The sequence below is a fragment of the Bombus bifarius genome, unplaced genomic scaffold, assembly GCF_011952205.1.
Source record: "Bombus bifarius isolate JDL3187 unplaced genomic scaffold, Bbif_JDL3187 scf7180000008213, whole genome shotgun sequence".
In the NCBI taxonomy this organism is placed as follows: domain Eukaryota; kingdom Metazoa; phylum Arthropoda; class Insecta; order Hymenoptera; family Apidae; genus Bombus; species Bombus bifarius.
Genome location: NW_022884516.1, coordinates 1,349,267 through 1,373,130, shown reverse-complemented (window position 1 = coordinate 1,373,130; position 23,864 = coordinate 1,349,267). Strand labels below are relative to the sequence as shown.

The 23,864-nt window shown below is 39.6% G+C and overlaps 4 protein-coding genes across 11 annotated transcripts in view; 2 read left to right on the top strand and 2 right to left on the bottom strand.

The window, feature by feature from the left end:
• LOC117210967 (cytosolic carboxypeptidase 1-like) overlaps window positions 1-8,631 on the bottom strand; it is a 31,833-nt gene extending 23,202 nt beyond the window's left edge. For 3 of the 7 annotated variants that reach the window (XM_033454459.1, XM_033454462.1, XM_033454464.1), the window contains exons 1-8: window positions 6,496-8,631; window positions 4,364-4,509; window positions 2,065-2,147; window positions 1,337-1,448; window positions 1,031-1,173; window positions 817-961; window positions 549-680; window positions 267-410 (exon numbers count right to left, since the gene is read on the bottom strand). In XM_033454459.1, coding sequence (XP_033310350.1) covers window positions 267-410; window positions 549-680; window positions 817-961; window positions 1,031-1,173; window positions 1,337-1,448; window positions 2,065-2,147; window positions 4,364-4,509; window positions 6,496-6,599 — 1,009 coding nt within the window. In that variant the 5' untranslated portion in view covers window positions 6,600-8,631. Of the gene's footprint in view, window positions 1-266; window positions 411-548; window positions 681-816; window positions 962-1,030; window positions 1,174-1,336; window positions 1,449-2,064; window positions 2,148-4,363; window positions 4,510-4,903; window positions 4,957-6,495 lie in introns of all 7 variants that reach the window. The other 4 variants (XM_033454460.1, XM_033454465.1, XM_033454463.1 and 1 more) reach the window with 4 other exon arrangements.
• A 1,922-nt stretch (window positions 8,632-10,553) lies between these two features.
• On the top strand, window positions 10,554-12,113 carry LOC117210858. The gene is made up of 4 exons (XM_033454259.1): window positions 10,554-10,808; window positions 11,365-11,529; window positions 11,618-11,746; window positions 11,872-12,113. The coding sequence occupies exons 1-4, from the start codon at window positions 10,803-10,805 to the stop codon at window positions 12,076-12,078; spliced, it is 507 nt and encodes a 168-aa protein (XP_033310150.1). The 5' UTR covers window positions 10,554-10,802; the 3' UTR covers window positions 12,079-12,113.
• Window positions 12,114-12,560: 447 nt separating this feature from the next.
• LOC117210881 lies at window positions 12,561-14,785 on the top strand. The gene is made up of 2 exons (XM_033454294.1): window positions 12,561-13,785; window positions 14,360-14,785. Exons 1-2 carry the CDS (start codon window positions 12,703-12,705, stop codon window positions 14,687-14,689), a joined length of 1,413 nt encoding a protein of 470 aa, XP_033310185.1. The 5' UTR covers window positions 12,561-12,702; the 3' UTR covers window positions 14,690-14,785.
• A 1-nt stretch (window position 14,786) lies between these two features.
• LOC117210882 lies at window positions 14,787-23,845 on the bottom strand. Of its 2 annotated transcripts, none has more exons than XM_033454296.1 (4): window positions 23,532-23,845; window positions 20,747-20,924; window positions 17,086-17,319; window positions 14,787-15,973 (listed from the first exon to the last, which is right to left on the bottom strand). In XM_033454296.1, exon 4 carries the CDS (start codon window positions 15,971-15,973, stop codon window positions 15,287-15,289), a length of 687 nt encoding a protein of 228 aa, XP_033310187.1. In that variant the 5' UTR covers window positions 17,086-17,319; window positions 20,747-20,924; window positions 23,532-23,845; the 3' UTR covers window positions 14,787-15,286. The 2 variants fall into 2 exon arrangements, with proteins under 2 accessions (XP_033310187.1, XP_033310186.1); XM_033454295.1 differs by having other exon boundaries at window positions 17,086-17,277.
• Window positions 23,846-23,864: the final 19 nt, after the last annotated feature.

The window sequence follows — 23,864 nt, the reverse complement described above, 5'->3', positions numbered from 1 at the left end:
TTTGTCGTGAACGTAAAATGCTTATATGAACGAGAAAACATAGATAGTGGAAGATAATCTCAGTGAAGTCCTGTCATTTAAGCTTCAATTTGCTCGATCGATTTAAATAAATAAAAATCCAATCTGAATGTTTTATTTAGGAATAACCCAAGAACACGATGGTCGATGCTGAAAAGCGACTATACGTTCTACGCCCTACAGACTCAACTTCCGGCCGGCTGTTCTCGTAATTCGCAACGCTTAAAGGTCGGCACGAATAAACTCACTTATGACGCATAAGTGCTGCAACGTGATCAAGGCGCAATTGCAAATCTTCAGTCTCATCGGGCCGTCGAATCGTTCCCATCTTTCGAAAATCCTCATCAACAGATGCACAAGGCCCACCTTCACGAATTTCGTGCAACAAAGTTCTACGAACAAAACACACATGCTCGTGTAAGTAAGTTGTATACCGGTACTCGTTTAAATTCCGGCTAATTGCTAAAGTTCAATTCGCTGATGGGATCAGCTCGCGCGTCGCTAACGATAAACGAAAATAGTCTACGTACTGCTCGTTGTGAAATATTTGAAACACTCTAACAGCAATCTGAGTTTCAGATGCGGAATGTAACCGACGCATACGAACGTTTTCTCCAGTGTGCTGGAGATGCCGTCCTTCACCAACACTTGAAGAGAGATCGCTGAAAACCAGTCGGATTTAAACAACTATAAACACGAAACGTTCGACAAGTTATAGATATTTCTGTGTAGAAAACATAGAGATATCTGTAAACTCTGAATTATAGAAATCTATTCATCCAGAGACAATTTACTCACAGTTTCTGGCCAGACATTTGACAGTCAATAACAACGGTAGTAGCGTTTTGCTGTTGTTGTAATGTTGCTTCAGCAGCGTGTGAAACAATTTTATCGTATTAAGCATCTTTATCTTTGACACGAACTTCTGGTCCCTTTGGGCTATCTGTAAGTTTTATTTACAAAATTGAAAGAAATTGAACGAAACTGTAAAGGGAACGACGATGTATATTACCTGGCCCAAAAGCCAAAGCACCTCCTGCGTGAGCACTTCGCTCGAAATAGTGTCCGCGTGTTGCAGGTTAACTAAAAGCTTAACTAGAACTTGCGTGATTCCTAAATTGATCAGCTGCATCACTGCCATTCGGCTGCTGGATCCTGCAAAGGACAGCCAATTATCGTTTCAATTAACCGTACCATCTCCGATAGCAATTATACGATCTAGGTTTCCAAACTTTCTACAAATCTCCACCACGTCTACTGGCAGATTTTCTTCGGAAACAATAACACCAACTCGTCGAAACTTAGAAATTGCAATTACTTGTGGCACTTTTGTTCTTGTTCCCTTTGGTCTTCCCCTTCGCGACACGGGGTGATATGCATTCGTGTAATATGCTGGCGATACTGCAGTTTATCACGTGATCCTTGCAGTTCTGTAACAAACGAACTTTATAATTCTTCTACGATTTATACTTAATGCATCTGAGCTCGTTGCAATAGCAAAAGGAAACGATCGAGAGATATTCGATACGCGCAGCAGGCCATGCGGATAATTATTGCTGCGATGCGTGCGTGCGATACTTAACAGAAAATGGAACGAACGGATTTCCAGTTTTGCATGCCGCAGGAAGCCCTGTCGACAAGACAGACAATGGGGACCGAGCTGGCTGATGCCACCTAACCACGCCATATCGTGCAAAATGTTAATCGTGACATGGTTATCCGCACGCTTAATTGGATCCACAAAGTGTCGATTAAATGTCGGGTTTCGCAAAAGCCAGGGCGTTCGGTCACGCCCCTTGAAAATCAGGAACGCGATTTCAAGTAAAAGTTCGCGCCCTCGTCTTTGATCTAAGTGGTGATGTAACAATGCGGGTTGACAAAGTTTGGCTCTATGAGATAGAAGCTTTGAGACAGCAGTTAATCGATAGATCAGTAGATAGCGTGCGTCGTTTACGCCTCACAAATTCATCGCACGTAGATTCTTTCGAAGCGAATTTTTGCGAAGGAAAATATGTTTGAACGCGAAGAGTTAAAAAAGCTACCCACCTCCAACGTTGTGATGAATATTTCCATCGCGCCGGAATTCTTGCGCCATAATTTCTCCAACGTGCGCTCACGCACCCGCCGATCTGCAACATACCGATTCTTTAAACGTTTTAATACAATAGCTGTAATTAGAATTTTACGAAATTTCCACGAGGGAAATCAGACCGTCCGTATTCTAGGATTATTAACGAATAGTCATTATATCGGTCGATTTCCTGTTAACGAAACAACAAAATACGTAAATCATAGATAAATCAATGTCCGCGACGATAAATAATCGAAGGAACAGATGCGATACCAAGCATACTGGACATTGACAAAATACATGGCTCCTATTTCAGACTTGACACGAGGCCAATTGCGACCAATGCCATGAACACTATCCATAAAAAAGCTGGATGTTACACACTAAGCTGTTGGCCTGAGAAAATATTCAGTCATTAGCGCAACATCTTCTCGATATAATCGATCGCTGTTAAATTTTTAATGTCTCGTCTAATTGAAAGCGCTGCCTAATCGGAGATTGTTCAATTGAAACGTTGACAAAGCACCGTTTACGTATTTAGGAATTGCGGGTCTCGTAAGAATGTAAATAGATACTTACGTTAAACACGTGTACGAGCGTTTAGAGAAAAAAGTCAGTTGAACGCGAGCCAGCTGAAAGAACCTAAGCAAACCAACTCGCAACCAGATTCTGCAAGTCCGTCTCTCCGTGTGATATATTTTCTCAAATAAAAAATTGCCGCAATTCTCTCTACGAAACTACGTATTGGAAGCAACCGCGAAACGACGATGCAGAACGTCGCAATAGCAAACGAAACTTTTTCCAATGGAAAGTGTCTCGTTAGCCAAACGATGATTCGGTGCAACGACACCGTTTCCACGAGCTTCCGAACGTAAAGAAATATCGATCAACGAGACAACGAGTCCTTATCAAATTGGCACGACCGCGATTCTCTCGGAGACAGTCTAACATTGTACCGTACGGTTTGGATTACGTCCAAACGATCTATCAGCATTAAAGAAAACTCTTATGTAATGGAAAGCCGGCTTTTCGAAAATAACGAGTGACGGCCAGTGTATGACGTGTGACTCTGCTTGGCACACCTGTTCGCCAATCCGCGCAATCCTTATCGTCACATCGACCCATTGGTAATCGTTTAAAAAAGAAATGGCTGCACATAGACGATGTCGGTGGCGTGTGATGGAAATTCGCATAGGTGAAACTGGGTCTAAATTCATGTACTAATGAAACGCAGCGTTGATCGTTCGATAATATCGTGGCATGCATGGGAATATAATTGTGAACGCAGCCTGTTTATCTGGAATACATCGCGAAAATGCTTCATCATCGTTCCTCACGATATTGTTTTCTATTTTACTCTTCGTTATTTATGGCTTTCTGTCAATGTCTCATGTGTTTCAACAGAGCGATTTACCTGCGATTATAAAAGAAAAGCTTCAGAAACAAGGATGTCAGGTGGGAAAAAATTCTGACATTTTTATCTAGCAACTTTCGCTCTTGTTTAATATCAACGTTTACAAGGTAGTTTAATGTAAATGATTTTTAGTGCGGATAACGAAGGTTCTGCCGTGTATTCGAAAGAGGCCTGAATTTAAATTCGACATCCGAGTTCTTTCGTCAAGAATATGGTAATGTTCTTTGTGCATCTTTCTACTCTTTTTGAGGCGATCTTTTGACACGAAGGTCGTTCGTTTTACATGGAAAGAGTTCGTGCGAACGGGAATTACCAGGCGGCCGTTTGTTAGCGACGTAAAAAAGAATTGAGGACGAAAATTCGTGAGACGGGAACGTGTCGAGTGTTCCCGCTGCTGACGAAAGGGCGGCCGTGCAAGCACCCCGACACGGTACGAATAATAAATTGTGCAAGTTTCTGGTGATTAGCCCGATGAAATAGAAGCCAACGTTCGCGGTAAAAATAGCAATTTAGAGGCACGAGGCTCCGTCTTAAAGTGTCCAATCCGTTTCGAGTCGTTTAAAACTTTGCTACCGCATTCGAAACTCATTGCTCGGTGATCGTAGCGCAATTCCGAAACGGATAACGAATAAAACGAGAAACTGGTCTACCGGAGAAACGTACTCGTTTCAAAAAAAAATGTTTCCCTAGAAAAAGAAAGAAAGTGCTGTCCTATTTATACGTCGTTTAAATCCGCACGAAATCTTATTGTCGGACTTGTTAACGATGCAAAAATGTAATTTGCTGAATTGTGAAAGTCGCGTAATAAAATAAAGAGAAAATAAGAGACAATAGGTACGTGTATGTGTAAGCATGGTTACCTGAAGACGTGACACGAGCATGAATCTTAGCTGCGATGTGTCTGAACGTATCGGCCTCCTGCGGCTTGGACACGCAACTTCGCAGCTTCTCCAACAACGCTTCGTTTATAGCCTCGTCCGCGCTTTTGTTGCTCGGTGACATCACACTAAACCACAAACAGCCGACAATCAAAGCTCAATTATCGGTCAGAGTAAGAGAAGAGCTACGAGCGTGAAAGGATCGCAAGTCAAACAACACGCTTTATCTTGGCAAACCGATGTCGAACATGCAATCTCGTGCTACCAAAATGCTACGCATAACAAAGCGGGGATTGCACACAGTAGCAAGCAGAACGATGCAGATCGCACTGATCGTTTCATTTTGAAGGAAAAATATTTTAGAACCATTGGACGAATTTTTATTTTCTCGCGTGTCAATCGATCGGAGAAACTTTCTCTGGGTCTGTCGTCTATTTTTATTCACACGAAATAAAATAAAACGTTGTGTCTGTTGTTCGTTTATCGACGAAAGAGAATAAAATTCGTTATTATCATACTTAACTAATAGAACGTAGCGGCTCGTCCTACCGACGCCTACAATGTCCTTCGTATATCTCTGCGATGTAGAAACAAAAGAATCACGGTTCTCTTTTCTATAAGAAGAAGAAAGAAAATGGGACAGGTACGCGAGAAACGTAGAGTCATTCACGGTATCATCAATCGACTGTCCATTGGCGTTGAGCCAATTTCTCGCGCGTAATGCGCATTAGTCTCCTTTCACGTACGCCACGCTGTTAGCCAATGTCACAGAAATGAAAATCGAACGTCGGAAAGCCTCGAATTCAAGGTTAATTAACACGGCCAAATAACAAGCGATGTTCGAAATAATTCGCGTGGATCGCGAAAAAAAAAAAGAAGAAAAACGTGCGAATCGCCAAAGTCGCTCGGTATCATTGTGTATCGATAATTAATTGGCGGCAATGACCAATTTTACTTCCTCTCGGAACTTCCGCGATACCTTCGATGACGCGAGCTCTATCTCGAGTGTTAATCGCGATAGCAAACGCTGCACGTTTCTCGGGTCAATTATCGACAGTTTTAAAAGTGTCAGCTACAGGATGGTAAATTCAAGTTGATCGATAAGGAAGATTCGAAGGTCTGGAATCGCGAGTGTTTGCATTAAAAGAAAGTGAAATGGTATCGTGGAACTAGCCAGTCTTCTATGATTCTATAAGCAACAGGATTTAAATAAAGCTACGATAAAAAATACAGACAACGAATGCATCGCAAGTTGTAATTCGATTAATAAATTGTTTGGAAAGACTCGTCGACCACCTGTATTTTTTATGACAAATATCCGTCCACGTTCGAGAAGACACATTGTACAGAGTAATTAGTTTTCTACGATATATACGGACCAATTATTGTCAACGATTTCATTGGACACTCGCGACAACATTATAATTCATTTGGCCGGAATCGTATCGCTATCCATGCCAATATTTTGCAATTAACCTTGCCAGACCAGCCAACCGACAATGAATCGCATCCTACCGGAACGTTTCGCTATTGTTTCTATCGAACAACCATTCCCTCCTCTTCGAATAAGACGATATTTCTCAAGGAAAATTGGAACTTGCTACTAAACGATTCTCCGATGTAGTAGTAGTAGAAATAATACGTATGTGTAACGTACGGTGAATGTAGGAAGTATTCGCATAAACAACAGTCCATGAAACTCTGATTTCTCAAGCAACTTTTATAAAATAACGAGCTTCTATATTTTTGGACATCTCTAGGACAGATATCGTACAACAAATTTCTGATAACACGTTTTTATTCCTATCCTTCGGCTGTAATTTTCCATAAAGCTACAATTTGTTCGAAAACCATATTATTTAAAACTTTGTTATTAGACCGATAATTTATTTCTCTTGCACGCCGATTTTACCGACTTCTGACAAGACATATACACGTACGAACTCATCCTCTTATACAAATTGACCAAGGAGCCATAATTTCACGAAATACCGTTTAACATCTATCGGTACACGAATACTTCCTGCATCCATTGCACACGAACGAAAAGAAGCGTGTAGCGAAGTGTGCATCGAAGCGTCTGCAAATGTGCGTTCGGAACGGGAGCCGGAAACCTGACGCAGAGCGACGAGCACACGCACGAAACGCGGGGACAGGCGTTTTTGTTAGTGTGATGGCGATTTTTACTCTTCGTCCTGGGCACCCTGCGCGTCTCCATCAGCCTCGTGGCTTCTCTCCATCGGCCGTTGGTTCTCCTTGTCACACTTCTCCGATGCACTTTTCATTTCTTCCTCTCGACGAAGCTCCCCGCTTTTTTACCTCCCTTTAATCGGAAGAAAAGGCAAGAGAAGAGTCGTCGAGACGCGACACAACGATCGACGAAATAAAACAGCTGATTTATTTAATGGACGAACGTTCAAAACGATATCGACCGTTGTATTATCAAAACACGACTTCACGAAGAAACTCAAACGAATTTTATTTTACTCGATGTTGTCAGTAAATAAATCTTCTGTTTCTTTATTTCCTTCTTGATACGAGTTAACGAAGGGGCGAATGATTTTTTAAAAAATAGTAACACGCAGTCACATTTTATTCTCCAGACTCGAAGATGTCCGGTGGTTTGAACCAGGTATTGCAGAAAGGAACAAGGATTCCGGCCAATGTTTTCCGTGAAATTCGCGAAACGATCCACGCGCTTTGCCACTCCGAGGCGGTTTGACGTTTCGCGTTGCCAAAACTATGTTTAAAAGCATAGCACGCACGCACGAGGCGGCTCTATTTATAGTGACGACCGCTTTCCGAAAACCGCGCCCCTTTTCTCATATTTTCGATTTCACCCTCCTCGATCGCACCCCTCGATCAGTAAGCGATGCATCATTGAACCTCGTGTCCTGAAGCGTGGAACAAAACACGTTTCTACACGGTCATCGCAGACAATTAAGCAAAGTTCCGGTAAATAATAACGTTTTATTGCTGATTCATTGCGACTCGATAGATTCACTTCACTTTTATACGCACGTTGCAATTCATAAAAATGCGAAGAATACAAAATTCGCTAAATTGTGTAATTCACTTTGTTGTGTAAATTGAAATGGAGAATATTTTCGGAATTTTTTCAAGGAGATCACAGCGAGCATTGTTTCGAAATCGGCGGATTTCAACGCGCACATAATATGTGGAAAGAGGGTTTTGCAGATGACGCGACGATGAAAGATGGCAGGAACGAAATTTGCTTGCCAAAAGATGGATAATGTCTCCAAGCTTCCATCAGTGTTTTGCGAAGATCATCAGTTTATTAAGACGCGAGACAGTAAATTATGAGCAGCAGGTGACTTTGTACTTCGAGAAACGAAATATTTACGGCGCGAGTATATCGGAACGATACAAGAAAATTTTCAAACGCGATCGAAGATCCTTAAATAAATCGGTATAATACGCGTTAAAACGAAGTCACCGAAAATAATTATGAACAAGTTTCTCACAATTTCGTGGAGATATTTCCCGGCGGACACAGCGAAGATCTGGCGAATTTTCACTTCGGGCTAAAGTCTGTCGAAATCAAGTACATCTACCGTAAATTCTATCACTTAAAATCCAACGATGACAAAACAAATAAAAGACACGAAGAAGCACAAATACAGTTCGATGATTCGATAGACAATTCATTGACCTAACCTTTTACCCTCTCGAAACTAACCTTTACCTGTTAGAAACAAACCGTTAGAAACTTATTTTTCCCTTTTCACGATCTCGAATCTAATAAATCTACGACGACACAAAAAGATCGACGCGAAAATTCTCGACAAAATGCCACTGTTCGTCGTCGAGAGCAAAAATCCTTTGAAAAACAGCTGGTCAAGAGCAGCATCGTGCAACGACACCGTTGGGTTATTAATAGTATGTAATTCCAGCGAACTCACGCTCGACGAGAAAACCGGGAAAAACCAAGGAAACGAAGGAAACAAAAGCGGAAAACCAGAAGAGGAGGCAGAAGATTGGAGGAAGAGTCGGCGAGGGTAATCTTTGTCGACGAGCAACACGCACGGTTTAACACGCAGCAAGGTGGTCGTTGGTCGAGAACACGGCTCGGTGCTTTAACCTCGCACTACGAACACTATTCGAAGAACCACCGGCAACGAAGGGGTTGCCACCGATGATGGTGGTTGCCGAACGACCGTCACGGAAGCTGACGCGAAAGCAGGTGTATGCGGCACTTGTTGATAAACACGATAGCTCCCGCGGATTGATTAGTGCCCGTGCGAACTTCCACGAGCGCAGTCGACGCCTCACGAGCTTCTCTTCATATCGATTTCCGAAAAGGCGCTTTCGTTCAAACTGGTCCATCAGCTGCTCCCTCGTGGTTCGCGCCGACATCTTTTTAATGCTCAAAATATTTCTATATATCCGTTCTTAGTAGTGTATTTTTATAGGATTTCGTTATCGGTTGAGTAATTTAGATGAAACGAGAATTTTCATAAAGTATTATTAAAGATGTCCGAGTTTTTATGTCGCTTTAGGTTCTTGTACTTATTACTTGCGTTCGTATTTATATTTATTCTTCTTAACGATTGCATCGAGGCTAATTTTTATTGCTGAATTTTATTGATGAATTGCGGAAATTTATAGAAATTCATATTTCTATAAGCACCGCTGAAAATATAAGATTTAGGAAGAGACTTTCATGACAAATATTTCGACATTTTATATACTTCCACAGATTATGTGCATTTTATATACTTTTGCGCCATTGAATTATTCATGAATGTATAAAAATCGACGGTTTGTCGCAGTATCGTTTGGATAACATATCAATCTGTCAAATTTCATTTCTGTTTACTTGACGTTGGCGCGATCAAAGCATTCACAAAAATCGTTCTCAGCGATATATTAGCCATATCTTTATAATACGTGTTTTAATTACAAAGCGTGTCGTTTTTATTGCTACACGGAGTCGTCGCTTTAAGCTGCTCGAATAAATAAAAAAAACGCTGTGTGACTGAAGGACGTCTATCGTGCGACAGATTGCATTTAACGATTTCGAATGAACGTAAATAACGTAACCTATCGAAGCATGACTTTTAGATGGACAATACGTACCTCGAAACGTCAGCGTAACATTTATCCTCGTCGTGTTTACTCCCTTGATTGTCAATGCTGCACTTCTCGCTTCTGAGCCTCACCATCGGAAGTTGTCTTTTGCATTTTCGGCTAACCACTCTCGAGAGCCATCCTTCGGGAGCCATACTAGGACCGAGTCACGGTGAAGTTAAGCACTTCCGATTTCGCAAGTTCCGTCGAACGACCATGATTAAGCGATGATGAATCCCAACTCACTCCACGATTTTCCTAACGAAATTGTCACGCGTAATTAGGAAACGAGGTTACTTGCAAACTTTAACGAAAATGTCAAAAATTCTTTACGGCACGAATACCATGAAGTGCATCTCGAATTTCACGTCGACGTATAATTATCGCTTTCTCGCTTTAAATAACGTACCACGTTACGTACATGCTTTCTCAGAGACTTTGATTTTCATTAATTATATTTTTAATTATACCGTGATCGGTCGAATTTATGTATCGCGAGTATCGAGTTCGCGCATAACCTTGGGAAGAAATTCGATGCGATGATCGAAATCGAAGAAAGGAAACGGTGACGGACACGGGAACATTAGAAATGTAAATTCGGGTGTCAAAGTCGCCAGGCCACACCCTTCATTCATATTCTAAACGGCAATTTGCCAACGTTAACCGGTTCATGTATGACTATCCTTCCACGATCTCGTCTTAGTCCTTCTAATCGAAACAGTAAATAAACCTCGAGTTATAATACATCCTGTGCTCGATGTATGCATGTACCATATAGAAACCTGTTACCAAACGTGATACGTTTCAATAAATTCGCTATTTCCGTTTGTAGCTTTCAGGCATGTTATTCATAAGTTGGTATCTTAACCTCGATAAAACGACGTTGTCATAACTCTACCTACCCTAATGACAAACTCGTGAAACACACGCGAGATCATCTCGTGGAAAATGAGATTTTCTCAAGATTTGGTCAGATCTTGCATTGCCCTGAGTTATTTGGCGGGCTAACTAACAAAGATCGTTCATAGCGTCGTATTAATCGTCCGATCGTGGATCCTCAGGCAACGTCGAAAATATTTCGATCATTATGGAGCGCTTACGTCGTCGAAAAAAAGAATCACGAGCAAGTATCCCGTTGATCGTGACGAAGGACCGAGGAGAAACGACAGAAGAGCTATGCGTAGGAGCAAAGGAAAAAAACAATCACGGATGATATTCGACAGGGTGGGGGAGTTTGCTCTCCATGAAGAATATATAAATCGCGGGTAGGGCTGAAATTCCGGTTAGTACAGATAGTTTCGCAAACCTATCGCGAAGCTGTGATCACACTATGCAGGTGAGTCTATTTCTGATCGTTCGTTTAAATATCGTTTCTCCAACTTTCCAACTTAAGGCACGCCTACTTTTTCTTTTCCAAGTTTCCATCATGAACAGTTTCTTGTAATTTGTATTTCGGTAAACGGGTACGACGACAAATAGAATATTTCGTTCGATATGTTCTTATTCTTTCGTTCGTATCAAATAAATTTAAGACCAAAAGGGTTGGAAATGATAATAACACCAGTGGCAGAGGAGATCCACTGTTTTTATGAATAATTCTCAAGACGCGACTAACCGTTACATCTGCGGAAAAAAATCAGTTTCCGCGTTGCCTGTGAATCAGAATCATTGATATGCGGGCCACGCGATGCTGCGCATCGAGCCAAAGCTCGTATTATCAAAAGCGTCGGACGAGCTGCTTCTTTATTCGACACAGGATTCGTACGATCAATCTGCAGCTAACTACCGCATTGTTTCTCGTGTCACACGATTCGATATATCACTCTATAAATAGAAGAAACAATCGTTTTTTTTTTAATTCGTCAGAAATTTTTCTACCATCGTTTTTCAAGGTCTACGCCACGTTGCTTGCCTTCGCTGTAATCCTGGTCGTATCGATAGAGTCGAGACCAATCGGACTAAACTTGTACGTGAACGATCATCAAAACCCTTCTGAAGTCATCAGCGTATATCCGCAACTACTGCAATACCAGAACTCTCCGTTTTACTATCAAAATGTAACGTGTCTCTTAAAACTTTTGTAAAATTTCACCATTTTTTCTTTATTTCTACAGATTCTTTTTTATCGCTGCTTTGTTTCCATAGGTTCCCGTAGACGTGAATGGTATTCCAGCCGCTGTCGTCGCTTATGGAAAGCCTTCGGTCTCCCATTTGCCTGCTTATAACATTTTTTATAGCACCCCTGTACATGACTTCCGATTTCCACTGAATCCGGTAAAAACTAAAATTATTTGACCGTTTGATATGTCAATTTCTGTAGAAAATCAATTTTTTCAACAATAACAGCTTCGTGCGTGCGTCGGGTATTGAAAAAGTATGATCCATTTGATTTTTCATAGGTGTATCCGCTGTTAAAACCTATTCAACCGGGAGAACCGCCTAAACCAAGCACACCATCGACAACCACTATGAAACCAGAGGTTGAAAGCACCGAGGATGGCATCGAAAAATTGGACACGAAGGTTGAACCAGGAAAAGAAATGAAGAAATCGAACGAGAGCGGAGAAGACAACGACGATGACAGCATTACCATCGAGTCGATATAAACTGCCGTGTATTGCGTATCACGCGTCATGCTAATTAAATAAAATATTTACACCTTTACCCGTTACTTCCTTGTACTTACACGTTCATTTAGAAATTTGATGATTCAAGTTTCTGAGCTACGTACAGCGATCAAAAATTTGGTATCATCTTTCCAATTCTACTTACATCGAATCATCTGCTAACATTAATATGAAATTAACGCTACGAATATTAATAATAACATTCTTCGCTTTCATCAAACTTTGAGCCAACAAGCTACTAACGTAGCAGAATTCTTAGCTAGCTGCTCCTTAAATTCTTCGATTCTATGGAATAGTAATTTTGTGGTGATTTAATAGTAATTGAAATCTGCCGGCCGTGTTTAACAAAATACGTTCACGTTGAGAGCTGTAATTGTGTTACACGATAGGATAAAAGCTAATGAACGTTTTGCATCACTGGCGCCACGATCATAGGGTAGTCTCGTCGCAAGATAATCAATTAGTCTGCTTTCATCGGTTTGCGATAAATTTTATAAACATATTGTTATAATTAGATATTATTTTTGAGAAATTGAAACAATCGCGCGTCCAGCAACAGAAAGGTCTCTCACCCCACGAACGGTAGATAAACTGAGGTCAAAGATGCGAAACGCTCTTCGGATTCCTTCATTTGCCTCGTTGGTGCTAGGATCGTTCGCATCGATCGCGAATATGACTCCGAAAACTGTTTGGTTGGCCGGTGCTCTGACGTTGACGCTTTTTGTGATTATCGAGTCGTCTACGTTCAAAGAGACGAAAATTACGGAAGGAGACTATCAGGGTTTAAAAACGTACGACGTTAAGGGAAAAGAAAAGAAATTGAAGCTGTGGAGATTCATGCTTATTAGTAGAAAGGACGCCGGTGAAGACCTCGAAACGAAGATTAAACCGATTTTCAAGAAATACAAGATCACTCGGCTGCGAGTGGAGCCCTTTGGCAAGGAACAGTCCATCGAGAATGGGGAACATCTTTTAATCGGAGATAAAAGTGACGAAACGCACAAGGACAGAGTAAAAAGAAACGCGACTGCGTTGAATGAGCTCAAAGGCGCGAAGAAAGGCCATAAAAAGTTGAAGCTGGCTCACGTTCAGGCTGGTTACAAGAATTGGAAGAACAAAGAACGCTCGAGCGATTCGAACGACGATAAACCCGTGGACAAGACAAAGAAAATCAGTCGACGTTACGTGAATTATTTCCCGAATAATGAAACAAATAGATCGAAACGTTACGCGCTGACTAAGGATTCGAAGGATGATAAATCGGAATATTACGCGCAAAGGAAAGCGGTTATGGACAGATTTCACGCTCGTCAAAGAGAAATAGCGGACAGGTACGCGAAGAGAACGTCCACGACTCCGAAGTATACGTATAAATACGATTTGGAGAAGAAAAACAACGTATTTTTCCCTTCATCCGTGAACATCCCGATAAATAATATCAATAAAAGCGAACACGCAGTCGATAAGGCGAATAACAGTCTCCAGACCAGTACCTCCACTTCTTCTACGACACCGATTCGAGAACAAATCATAGAAACAACGACAACAGCCTATCGTATTAACCGATCAGATCAATTTCAAACTACGGAAAATTCGCTAGAACGGGATGTCGAAGAGGACTACGACGAAGACTCTGACTATCTGGAAGATAACAATGACTATCAGAAGTCTAGTGACTCGAAACCAGTAAGTTATGCAATGCATGTATTTATCAAAATTGTATATATTATGCTACAAAGATTTAACAGACTAAACTTAACGTGCTTAATATCCTATGCAAATAAACTATAAAAAAAAGGGAATAAAAAATGACGAGTAAATGTCTATCGTATGGTAGAGCTCGATTTATCTGAACTCACAATGGAGGAACAAACAATCGGTACGATAGGGATTCACACATTTTTTCTTACTAATTTTCCTTGCTTATTACTTTTCGTTCTGTATGAAACAGTGTTGAGGTTCACACAAGCGAATTCGGTGGCCAGAAACTTTAGTTAATCTGTCAACTAGATCGTTTCTTAATTACAAATTTCTATGATCACGGAATATAATCACGGAAATTTGGATTTGCTTTTACCGAATACGAAACGACACCTGAACAGGTGAGATTTTGCTAGATAATGAAATTATCATGTCCAAAAAATTGACAGTCTCACTTAAACATTGATCAACATTTTGTTCCGATAAATGGGATTCAGGTAAACGGAGTTTTACCGTATTTCTAGAAATTCCTAATCGTACAATTAAAAAATGTGTTCAGGACGATGACAAAAGCGGCGCGAAATGGGGTAATTGTACTGGTAGTTTAGTATATCAGCATAACATAATCATCAGCGTACGCCAAGCGTTACAAGCTGTCGCGGATATAACTACGTCGGTGGATGGACATCTTTGCGTTACATGCATCAGAGTGGAATCATTGAATCGTAACAAGAGCGTCACGGTGAAACTGGAAGTGAATCGTAGAAAGGACGGCAGCATTATCAACGCGAAGCTCAAGTTCAGCGACTTCCATCTCGAGCAATTATCATATTCCGTGAGGATGTGGGCCGTCGACAAAATAGGAAACAGTTGCAGCTTCGTACCGTAATTTTATATTAAAACAAATGACCCTCGTACATCAAATTCATTGTTCCTTCTTAACCCTTTCGCTCCTGATATTGCATTAATATTCCATTAATTAAGCCTGTCAAAAGTCAAACTAATCAACCGCATTCTCTATTAATATCTTCATTTTATTCCATTAATATTCGATTCTCAAGAACCAAATGGTTTCCTTTCGTAAGTTCATTCATTGCAAGAAGAGGGCACAGAGAATAATAAATTCCAAGATAAATTAAAAAAACAGAATTTATAACATCTGTACTTTGCAATTGATGAAGTTGTTCAGTTGTGGCTTCCGAACGGTTCAATTGACCAAACGACGAATGTATTTGTTCTCAGTAAAACTACTCTGTTTTGGCGTATACGTTCTTTTTACAAAACCACCGAGAAAAAAATGTGTTTCTACGGTCAATAAATAATAAAGAAAGCTTTTCTCGCGAATAAACAAAATTCGGTTGCAAAGGGTTCAACGTCATTCATCGTCCGTAAAATACATCGTTTCCTCCAAACACTATGAAATAATCAGTCTGACCATGACGGCGAATAAACGTAACTGGAAGAATCTTGTCGGATGGGTTCCACTTCAGGAACTTTTGGGCACAGCTGTCGGAAGGGGTGGCGGTGGTACATCTGGTATTTTCTCTTTCTGTTCCTTTGCAGCGAGCTTCTTCTCCTCGTGGTAAGCTGGAAGCAGATGTTCGGAGAACCCGTTCTTCGGTGTGGTTGCTGGAATAGGTTCTAAAGTGCCATAGGGTTGATAGTCGACGTAGTAGGTCCCTGGGACCAGGTGAGGGTTGAATCCACTGTACGTGTAAAAATAGGGATCGTAGTATAACGATTGATAATTGGGATAGAAGCTTAGAGGTTCTTGTTCCCCGTTCTTGCTCTTAGGTTCTGACTTTAAACCTTTATTCTCTTCTGCACTTGGATTCGTTGCTTCTATTTTATCCTTCGCGTCAGTTGGTTTGGATTGTTCGACGGTAGCGGTGGGTTCGGCTTGCACGTCAGGCTGATTGTACGATTTTAGAGGATTTTGAGGAAGATGAACGACTTCTGGTCCAGCAAGATGAGGCGCTACTTGCGTGTAATAAACCGGTGGCACGTATCCAACCGCTGTTCGATGGATTATCGGTTGAATCACTGGATACGCTCTGGACGGGGACAAGTTTTGATTACTCGTAATCACGGCGTTATACACTTTAGGAACCCGAAGGAGTCCCGGATTTCCTGATGCCACTGTTATCAACGCGAAGACGACCAACAAATTCATCTGAAAATTATTAAATAGAATTAAAAGAATGGGAATTAAAGTTTAGCGCGATACAACGTGTCAAAAGTGACGGTATAATCGAAAGAAATACCAAGTCCCGTAAGCTATCGTGTCACGGAGAGAATGATATAGTTCAAAGTCCCTGTTCGAGCACAACGTCGATAAATCTAGTGCAAGCACGCGTGTATACGTACAGTAAAACGACCCCAAAGTGACGTACGTGATAGTTGCAATTATCAACCGCGTTGCGTTGATGCAAGAACAAAGCTATGCGAGAATGTCAGAATGTTATGAGGTGTTGTATTAATTCCCTCGCGATATAATACCACGCTATTCGAATCTATCCTGTTTATATACACATACAGTCTAATAGTTTTACGAGTATAAAAGGATATAATATATAAAAAAAAAAAAGATTGTAATTTATAGATCGTAGTTACGAAGAACTAGTTTTGTAAGTGAAAAGATACACGAACTTTTTGAAATTTATCCAAATTTCTAGAAAGCAAGACTGACGATTTAACCGCGTGTCAACCAGCTGTCCATTGTTTCTCGAGAAATAACAGACATCCATGGATAAGAATCTCGCGTGTGCTTGCTCGAACGATCGCATACAAAAGAGGCGAGATACACGTGCACGGAATAAAATCTCGACTGTTTTCTTTGTAGGTGTGTGCTAACAGTCGAGTTGTCGCACCTAGCAAAATTCTTGCGTTCCGTGGAGTTCAGATAATCGAGAGAAAAATAAATTTCAACAAGGAAAGCGGTTGACTACGAGAAATTAAAATTAAATCATCCATTAATTTAGTAACTTTTACAATTGCGGTAATTGTATGAAAAATGTCTTTGTAAATTCTATCGGAATTATTGACAGAAGGAAAATGCATAGAACATCGATGCCACATTGTAGACACGCGCTTCGCTACAATGATTCATCTCATTAACATACGCGAATTTCTGCGAATTTCTTCCTTCCCCGACGCGTTCTTTCATTCTTCGTCATAAAACGTGACTTTGAAGAGTCATAAAGAGGAAGAATGGTGAAATTTTTGTCATATAAATTCGAGCGTAACCAAAGATCAGTTGTCGATAATAAAATGAACGACGCTTACCTTTTACTCGATCCGTCTCCCTCTTGGTATACCTTCCCTACAGAGCAGCAAGGATCGTCGAGAAGCTGACACTAAGTAGCAAGAGAACTGCATGGAACCGTAGTATATATGGCCCATGGGGTCTCACAATCAGGGTTCAAGTCCTACCTCCCCCACTACATACCACTTAGCGAAAGTACTCCGCGATCGGTACTGTAATGTTCAACATCAGGCCCGTCTACATCAACCAGCGAACTGCAGAAGGACAAGCATTTACCATGCACAGGACCGCGATGCATGGTGCACGATTGATGGACGAACTGTGAACGTGGACGTGCATCGAACACGAAGCGTTTAAAGATGCTCGAAACGGAGAATATATATGTTCGAGAGATAAAACATTTCAATATTTAAATATTTGAAAGTTTGAGAATTAGAAAATTTGTAAATTTGTATGTTTGAATATTTAAAAATTGGAATGTTTGAATATGTGAAAATTTAAATACTCGAATATTTGAAAGTTCGAGAATTTGAATATCTAAATGTTTCAAAGTTTTTGAATTTGAACATTTAAGTTTGGAAGCTTGAAAATTTGGAAGTTTGAAAGTTCGAATATTTGGAGATTTTGTAATTTTCGAATTCGAAGAATTGGAAGAATATTGCGCTTGAAACATTCTTCAGAGGTTTGGAAGCTTGAAAATTTGGAAGCTTGAAAATTTGAAAGCTTGAAAATTTGGAAGTTTGAAAGTTCGAATATTTGGAGATTTTGTAATTTTCGAGTTCGAAAAATTGGAAGAATATTGCACTTGAAACATTCTTCAGAGGTTTGGAAGCTTAAAAATTTGGAAGCTTGAAAATTTGGAAGCTTGAAAATTTGGAAGCTTGAAAATTTGGAAGCTTGAAAGTTCGAATATTTGGAGAATTTGTAATTTTCAAATTCGAAAAATTGGAAGAATATTGCACTTGAAACATTCTTCAGAGGTTTGGGAGCTTGAAAATTTGGAAGCTTGAAAATTTGAAAGCTTGAAAATTTGGAAGTTTGAAAGTTCGAATATTTAGAGATTTTGCAATTTTCGAACTCGAAAAATTGAAAAAATATTGCATTTGAAACATTCTTCAGAGGTTTGGAAGCTTAAAAATTTGAAAGCTTGAAAATTTGGAAGCTTGAAAATTTGGAAGCTTGAAAATTTGGAAGTTTGAAATTTCGAATATTTGGAGATTTTGCAATTTTCAAACTCGAAAAATTGGAAGAATATTCCACTCGAAATATTTTTCAGAGGTTTGGAAGCTTGAAAATTTGGAAGTTTGAAAGTTCGAATATTTGGAAATTTTGTAATTTTCGAGCTCGAAAAATTGGAAGAATATTGCACTTGAAACATTCTTCAGAAGTAAATAGATAAGAGTAATACTAGTATTATTATGTTCCATCCTGCGAGAAGTAAAATTTGTATTTTATAGAAAAATAAATCGTATTAACGAACGACGATGGTTACTGATGATGAAAATGCCAGCAATGAAATATTGACTTTGGACAAGGCAAACGATTTACAGTTTCTGATAAAGACAACCGGCGAAGAAGTAATTACTAGAGGGATAATGGCCCAAACACGTCTCATGTAAAGGGTACGGTCGATCTTTTCGTAACTGCTTGATTAATGACGTACGTGAGGGTACTTAATTGTAGCTATGAGTTTTTTTTCTTCCATGTGGCTACGGTTCGAATGTTTCCTTTCAATAAATACTATAGATATTTAAAAATAATATTTCACATTTAGTAGGTCATTCGTTACGGTACAACCCGTACGTTGCGAACGAACTAAAATGTTTCAAGAAATAAGAAAAAAGAAATAAACACAAGAACCTCGATCGTTGTTAGACACGTGGATTGCCCGATTTAATGAGATACACATATCGATTCGTGACAGTGACCGTACACGCTCGCGTATCACAAAATCAGCAACGAACTGACACGCGCTAATCATTCAATCTCCAATCGATCGCAAATGCCATTTATGAAGAATAAAAAAATAATTCGTTCTCAAAGTTCATGAAAAAAGAAAGAAAGAAACCGAATGACTAACAAGATAAATGGTAAACGTTCAATGACACACATACACACTCCCGTTTACATAATAATCTCATTAATGAAAGGAAAATTAAAGGACATTCAGGGAAAAATATCAACGCTCGAGAAAATCTAGGTAAAGGCATTGGTTCGATTATCCTATCTATGTAACGTGTTCTCGTTTTTCAAAATGTATCGAAACCCTTAAGTTATTGAGAAAGTTCGTAGCGAAATTTGTTATTTAATAAAATTCATGATAAAATAATCTTCTTCCAATTCTATTAGAATCTGTCACACGACACATTGGTTGTGAAAAACGCTATGAACTGTCCGAACAACCTTTCCTTTCGCGTTTGCCTAAGAATTTTATGCCCTTTACCTTTTAATTACAGATATACAGCTACGAAATAAGCAGTGAATGTCTTAAGTTGAATAGAGAAAGACAAAGATGTGGTAAAAAGATAATAAAATTATTAGTTCAGCTTTCTCGAACGTTTCAAAATGATAATTTCAACTAAGAATGGTCAGCACGTGCCTCTGGAGCTGCTCGATTCTCACGTAGGCCAGATGTTTATGTATAAAAATGCTGGCTGTGCACACGAGACGAACGTATAAACCAGCTCAGTGACGTAAGAATCAACGACGCTACTGTTACCGGATTCGAAAACTGGTGGATCTCTCGAAATTTTCGTGTTGCTCGCACTTTGCGAAACGTCGTTCCCGTTATATCGGCTTTACATGTCGGGTATACTCGTTCTACACGCGACAGCTATGGCGAAATCTTGGCAACGGCAGCGAAAGAATCATGACAGGAGAAGAACTGAGCGGACAATCGAATCGTGTTTAAATGTTGATTCAAATAAACGGAAATAACGGTGTTTCGATAGACAGTGCTTTATAATTCATTCCTAATCAATCGTGCGTATACTTGACAATTCCAAGGTGCATCTTAATCGTCGTATAAAAAGGGAATGATAAATTATACGGTACGAATAATGGTCCTAATAATCTGTATACCTAAATAAAGAAGTAGATAGCTAATTAGAGCGCTTTAAATTAAGACACATAATAGAGTATTAACTTTACGACTACTTTTGATTTGATCGAACAATGGAACAACGGAAAATAGATACGTTTGTTCTCAACCGCGACCATTTATTCCATGGTCATTGTCCCAAGTATCATATCTTTGTGCAGATATCTATTAGGGGACTATAAATTCTTTTCTTTTTTCAATCTACAATCTCTCGTTGTATGCTCGAAATTACAATCATAAAGCTAACTCTGTACTTTCATAGAATTATCAAAGACTATCGTAACTCTTGCCATGCTTTGAATTTTCGAGCACAATAATGCATTTTTCAACAGTCTTCTGCAATTCAATCGTCGACTTACCGAGCCGTTAAACCGTAGGAAATTTTAACATTGAAACTCAGAGGGGTTTAAAGAGGTACGATCTCTAAGAATCGACGATTCAATTTGTCAAATAGACTCGATCGGAATGTAACACATTCTTCTGACCAACAATATCGGGAAGTTCGGTAGCAATACGATGAAGATCAGCACCAAGGGCGACAGCAGCAGCAGAATACTGGCGTACACCACCAACCACCATACCGTCGATATTCCAAGAACTGGTTCCAACATCGTGAGTCCGAATTGGCGATGTCAGGCACGCAGAAATTCTGAAGCATCTGTGGTTCGTTGAGGTAACTCCATTCCACGAAGACAATACGTATTTGGAATCATAATCGGTCGATATTCCTCCATGTATGATCGATTAATCGAAGAACTCCTAAAAAAAAGAAAATCGTTAGTCATGAATTCAATCGCAGGTTCTTATAACATTACGTAGCTTATATTCTCACATGTACTCCGATATTTTCTTTCCGATTGCGTAAGAATAAACAGCATATAAAACGTAAACGTTAGATAGTGTTCCTTCCGCGTTATGCATATGCTATGAAACAAACACTTTGAAATACACGAATTTAGGTTAATCATAATCGAAACCTGCAGCGAATTTCAAGGTTTTTGAAAACTTAATATAGAAAATAAAAGGTAGGAAATTTTCGAAAATCTTACTGCCACTATTATCACACATGATTATCGCGATTTTATTGATAAAATTTCAAAGGAATCTGAAAATTTCGTTAAAATAATACCGTAAAATTATGAAACTAACTGATATATAAATATATAGTGCATAATTAATTAATAAATAACGAATAATTAATAATAATAATAATAATTAATAAATAACTAATTCGAATTTTGTAATTGTAACGCGAAAGACGGTCTATATACTATATACTATACGTTCTAACGATTAGGATGATATTCTAATTTTTCTTCCTAGCATACTATCGTTTAAGCGCCTATTTCAAGGATACACTTCTTTATCCGTTGCATCATGACGACGACGACGAGTTTTACCGAAGAGGCGAGCCAGTCTTCCGTACGATATACGGAACAATGGACGCTAGATTGCGCAGTAAACCGTTGACAATAAAATGTTACGAACCAATCGTATCGGTTATTTTTCTGCGCGGTTATCGAACCGCGGTGTTTGAGAAATGGAAGAATGGTGTTCGTAGTTGCATTTAAGCCTTTCCGCGCGATCGAGCTAGTTTATAGATGGTCGTCGATTACGCAACCGAAGTTCGTAACTGTTGTGTAATTCTTTCATTGTGATACCTCGAATTTCATGCATAGTGTTAATGAAACATAGAAAGCGAAGACTTTAGAGCGGAACATTACTTACGATATATCCAATTATTTTCGTTGAAGATGGAAAGTTTATTTATTAAAAAATTTTCTGAATAGTCATCGACTCTGCAGACTCTGGAAAAGTCATCTCGAGCTTTAAACTTTTTTATAAATTTATTGTAATAAATATCTATTAAATTTCTTTTATGTCAGATACTCTTCGAAATAATATCATTTTCTTTCTAAATTGGATAATTTTTCCATTACAGCCTATTATTATTCGTTCCTTGTTTCACCCATGCAAATAGAAGAAATCGAAAATTGATTTAATAACAATATATAATAAAATTACTAAATCGCATTGTTTCAAATATCGAGAAGTATATTCAACTCGAAAATCATCATTCATAGTCTATGGAACATGCGCGCGTCGACACGCTCGTCCTTGTATGGCTAAGTACACGCGCGTTTTGATAGAGAGACCGGTTGGGCAAGCCACGGCGATCGAGTCAGACGGTGTAAAAAAGCTTCGAAAAGAGACAGGAGACGAGAGCACGAACGAACGATAAAAATCTATGCCGGTATCCAAAGGTAACGCATACACGACGTGCAAGCGGGTTCGCTATCTTGGGGCGCTTGTGCGCGCGACCGTACCGCGGAAAGTGAAATTTTCGCTATTGCGTAATACTAACATAATACTATTATCCGGTGTAGATCGTGAGGTACGTGGTTACGGACTGTACCGCCATTAACGAAGATACGATTAACCTCGTTGAGATATTCTAATTTAATACCGAAACAACTCTGACTTCGTTTTCTGTTTATCAGAAATATTTCTACGATATTTTTATGATTTTCTGTTTCTCGAATAATTATGAAATGATTTATCGAATCGGTATATAAATTATGCGACGTACTGTTAGATAATTTATGTAATTAATTTCAATTCAAGTAGTTAACTTATTATGTACATAACTGATTAGTCAAAAACTTATCGAACAAAATAGGTTTCAAATCAAAGATCGAAAACCAATCTATGTTCAAGGTCTTTCACAATTTGCGCAACATAATGTTGCAATCGATACTTATTCGCTAGGTCGGTAAAAGGTACAATTTGAATGTTTACATGCTATTTTAACGTGTTCAAATTCTGCACTATTAGGAAACAAGAGATTCGATCGTTGGTTAATTCGGGTTGGTTATTGGTTTATATTGATTACAGCAACAGTATGGATACGGTACACGAACGACTTTCAGATTTTCGATCTCTTCTCCGATATCGTGGTGTCCTTGCCTCGTAAAAAGTCCACGGAGCACATGTATATCGAACGAAATGCATTTACCTCGTGCGTTGAACGTTCCTCGAGGAACCTCGTAAACAAATAAAAATGGCCCCCATCGAATTTTTCTCTCTGAATAACCTTTATAAAACGTTTCCACAGTCTGACTATCGTATATCAAAAAAGAATTTAAACTCCGCGCCAAATTCCAACAAGAATTCAGCACAGAGCACAACTTTAATCCTTCGGAATATTTGATCTTTCACTGTCAAATGCTAACAATCGCAAACTGTTAAACGATCGTAAATACGTGTGTAAATACGTCCTAAATATACAAGAATTCCAAAGAGCAAGATGTCTACCACGCTAAAAAGAACATCAACAAAGATTCATGCACATCGATCGTTCCTTACCATTCCTCGATCCAGTACGATCCGCGTCACAGAAAATCGCCACCGACCGCCACACGAGGATCCAATCAACGATATTCCAACGGTCCACAACGTGTCACCACGAATCTCGATCGCGATCTCCACGAATGCGCGACAGAATTGATGCGAAGAATCGTTTCTCGTATGCGTTCAGTCGCTTTCCGCGGACTGAGAGCACGCTAGGCTCCCATGCTTCGATGTCCCGGGTACTTTCCCTTTCTTTCGGCGCTTTGAAACCGACGTACACGAGTATAGTTGAGTCACCTGGTAACGCTTCGTCTGCATGAGATAGACGCGGTTTGCCGAGGCCCCTCC

Excerpts from the sequence above, each read along its gene's own strand:
- LOC117210881 (XM_033454294.1), top strand. The coding sequence starts at position 12,703 with ATGCGAAACGCTCTTCGGATTCCTTCATTTGCCTCGTTGGTGCTAGGA. Across the intron at positions 13,786-14,359 it reads AGTCTAGTGACTCGAAACCA|GACGATGACAAAAGCGGCGC; the intron begins GTAAGTTATGCA and ends AAATGTGTTCAG.
- LOC117210882 (XM_033454296.1), bottom strand. The coding sequence starts at position 15,973 with ATGAATTTGTTGGTCGTCTTCGCGTTGATAACAGTGGCATCAGGAAAT.
- LOC117210858 (XM_033454259.1), top strand. Across the intron at positions 11,530-11,617 it reads CTCCGTTTTACTATCAAAAT|GTTCCCGTAGACGTGAATGG; the intron begins GTAACGTGTCTC and ends TTGTTTCCATAG. Across the intron at positions 11,747-11,871 it reads TCCGATTTCCACTGAATCCG|GTGTATCCGCTGTTAAAACC; the intron begins GTAAAAACTAAA and ends GATTTTTCATAG.